Source organism: Eriocheir sinensis, chromosome 26 (genome assembly GCF_024679095.1).
Source record: "Eriocheir sinensis breed Jianghai 21 chromosome 26, ASM2467909v1, whole genome shotgun sequence".
In the NCBI taxonomy this organism is placed as follows: domain Eukaryota; kingdom Metazoa; phylum Arthropoda; class Malacostraca; order Decapoda; family Varunidae; genus Eriocheir; species Eriocheir sinensis.
The window spans coordinates 17,521,789-17,524,975 of NC_066534.1; the positions used below are offsets into that span (position 1 = coordinate 17,521,789).

The window sequence follows — 3,187 nt, forward strand, 5'->3', positions numbered from 1 at the left end:
GGGGAGGGGATGGGGAGGAAGGGGAAGCAGCAGGGATGGAAGAGTGGGGGATGGGAAGGTAAAGCTGGAGCACACGCTATAACTGCGCGTGGCGGCGGTGCTCATCTCCGTCCCGTTGGCCCTTGAGCCTGTGGTGGGAGAGAGCCATTCATCCGACACGGCCACTGCAGCATCCGGGTTAGCACAGTTTACCTTTCCCAGGTTTCCCCAGGTACCCATTTAACGACTATCCCGAAAGGAAGGATAAACCGCTTGTTGGGCCGCACTCCGACTGTCCAGGCCGGGATTCGAACCCAGGCCCGCAGATTCTTAATTAGGGACGCTAACCACTGCACCGCGGAGGCGCTTGGGGGCAGAAGGTTAATTGTCGTAGGGCTTGAAGAGTCTGGGCGGCTGCCGCGTGCTGGCGGGAGACGCTGAACACGACGCGGAGGACTGGAGTCTGCAGGAGCTGATGGTGGTGGTGACGGGGGTCTGGGGAGTGGAAGGGGCCGCTGTGCTAGAGGGGGCGTGGTAGGAGCTGCAGGGGAGCATGGAGGCGTGGGAGGTAAGGCTTGGGGGGTAGATGAGGCCACACATGCAGGGGTCCTTGAGGGAGGCGTGGCTGGGGCAGGCAGGGAGGTGGCGGGGGGCCGGCGCTGAGGGCAGAGGCGGGGTGAGGGAGTGTGGGGGGGAGTTCTGCGGGAGGGAGTAGGGCGGGGAGAGGATCCCTGGGCGTGGGTATGGATTGAACCTCGGGGTGACGGGCGACTGGTGGGTGAAGCCGTAGGGCAGGCCAGGGGGCGTGTAGGGCTGGGCGGCGGCGGGGTTCCAGGGGGTGTGGGCGAGTGTGGCTAGGGCAGAGGGCGCTCCGTAGGGTTGGTATACTCCCGTGGCGGCGGCGGCGTGCAGGAGGTAGGCGGCGAGGGCGGGGTCGGCGTAGGGCCACGTGATCGCCAGCCGCTGTCGCTTGTCCTTCATGCGTCTGTTCTGGAACCACACCTGCGGGAGGGAGAGAGGCGGTGAGTTGAGGGAGGGAACCAAGGAAGTGAGTCAAGATATGAAGACACATAAGTAGTGGGTCGAGGGAAGGAGCCAAGGAAGGAGGACACTGAAATATTGAGTCAAGGGAAGTTAAGAAAAGTTAGCGTTGAGTAGAGGAAAGGAGCCAAGAAGTGCAACAAGTAGACAGGAAAATGTTGAGTCAAGGGAAGAGTTAGCGTTGAGTAGAGGAGAGCAGCCAAGAAGCACAACAAGTAAAGAAGACGAAAATGTTGAGTCAAGGGAAGAGTTAAAGAGGACAAGATGTGGGTCGAGAGGAAGTGTTAAGAAAAGGAGGAGAGCAGAGGAAAGGAACCAAGCAGTGCAACAAGAGAGGAAGACAGGAACACCAGCATCACCATGGGCACTGTCCTTATATTCCTCTTCATTTTATTTTTCTCGCTTAGTATCGCTTCGCATGGATCCTCATTTAGGTCCTCCTCTACTTAATCACACACGTTGCCTTCCAGTCACGTTACTCTGCTTAATCTTACTCACTAGAATGCACTATATCACCACCCAAAAGACCCACCTTGATGGTAGACTCGCTCAGCTCCAGCTCCTTCGCCAGCTCGCAGCGCCTCGGCCGACTCACGTAGTTCTCCCTCAAAAACTCCTTCTCGAGGCGCGCCACTTGCTCCCTGCTGAAGGCTGTCCTGTATCGCCGTGCCTCCGCTGGGGGCTGCGTGGGGTGCGTCGCCGGCGCGGGGGGAGGCGAGGAACTACTGCTGGGGGCTTCCACTGGACTCTGGCCGACTGGAAGAGGAGGAGAGTTATGTAGAAACGGAAGGCATAGCAACGCTTTACTTATCTCATGGCTAAGAGAGTAAGATGTTTAAAACGCGACTTCAGAGGAACAAGAATCACTAAAGAAAGCAGTAAGGTACTCAAAGGAAAATGTACACGGAAAATAGATAAATTAGAGACACGAAACCTAACAAGAAAACAAGAAAATACACGACTAAGCAAAAAGTAAGACCGTTTGCGACTTCAGAGGAACAAGAATCACTAAAGAAAAGAGCAGTAAGGCACTCAAAGGAAAATATACCCGGAAACCTAACAAGAAAACAAGAAATTACATCACAAAGCAAAAAAGTAAGACCGTAAAGAAAGAGAGATAGAGAAAGGATCAAGATTCAAGAAGTGAGCCAGAGAGGAAGAAAGTCCAAGCTAGCAAATTAAGTCACAAGCAGAAGCAGTCGTTACCTTTCTCATCCTCCTTGCTGGGGTCGTCTCTGGGGTTCGAGGGGGAGGGCGGCGAGGGACTTCTGGAGGAGGGGCTGCTGGGGGGGCTGACGGGCACCTGCTGACCCATGAGGAAAGACAGACGCTCTTCCAGGCCTCCCATGATGACTCGACACTGCACACTCATCCACAACAACACAAGGAAACAGGCGGATGACAACCACGACCACAGCCAATTTCGGGCACACTGAGGAGGACGGCCGAGCGCACCGCCTCTTATGGGCTAACGCGAGGGTCACAGCGCCCCCTGATTGGCCGAGGCGAAGGCAGGGGCGTGGTCTAACTGAAATGACCTCTCCCGCAGCCAATACCACGCGTCCTCCACCACGGACAAACGAAAGTGGTGTGAGAGAGAGAGAGAGAGAGAGAGAGAGAGAGAGAGAGAGAGAGAGAGAGAGAGAGAGAGAGAGAGAGAGAGAGAGAGAGAGAGAGAGAGAGAGAGAGAGAGAGAGAGAGAGAGAGAGAGAGAGAGAGAGAGAGAGAGAGAGAGAGAGAGAGAGCGTGGAGGTGAAGATAGTGTTGAAAGAGGGGTAGGGGCTAAGCTGTTGGTGGAGGGGAGGAAAATATGGTGGGGGGGGGGTGAAGTAGTTGGGGGCGAGGGTGAAAGACAAGAATTCGGGTGATACGAGACAAAGCTGAAAGTCATGCCAGTATAACATGTCTCAGCCTCCGAGTCTTACATATCGGGTTCCCATTACGACAATTTCCCAAGACCAGAGAGAAGGTTAGCCGGGTTTTCTTGGGTGCTTCTCCATACCTGTCAAGCTACTGTGGTGTCTTGCCATAAGATTTTGCGTTAGAGACCATAAGTTTGTGTATAAAAAACGTAAGATTTGACAGGTATGCTTCTTCCGCTCAAGACGCTGAAGTCGTGTAAAACTATCACTAGGATCACAAAGCAGTCCATGAGAATCCCAGCACT

At 54.7% G+C, this 3,187-nt stretch overlaps 1 protein-coding gene across 1 annotated transcript; it reads right to left on the minus strand.

The window, feature by feature from the left end:
- On the minus strand, positions 1-2,335 carry LOC127003914 (segmentation protein even-skipped-like). The gene is made up of 3 exons (XM_050871018.1): positions 2,208-2,335; positions 1,553-1,838; positions 1-981 (listed from the first exon to the last, which is right to left on the minus strand). The coding sequence occupies exons 1-3, from the start codon at positions 2,333-2,335 to the stop codon at positions 361-363; spliced, it is 1,035 nt and encodes a 344-aa protein (XP_050726975.1). The 3' UTR covers positions 1-360.
- Between the last annotated feature and the right edge of the window lie 852 nt (positions 2,336-3,187).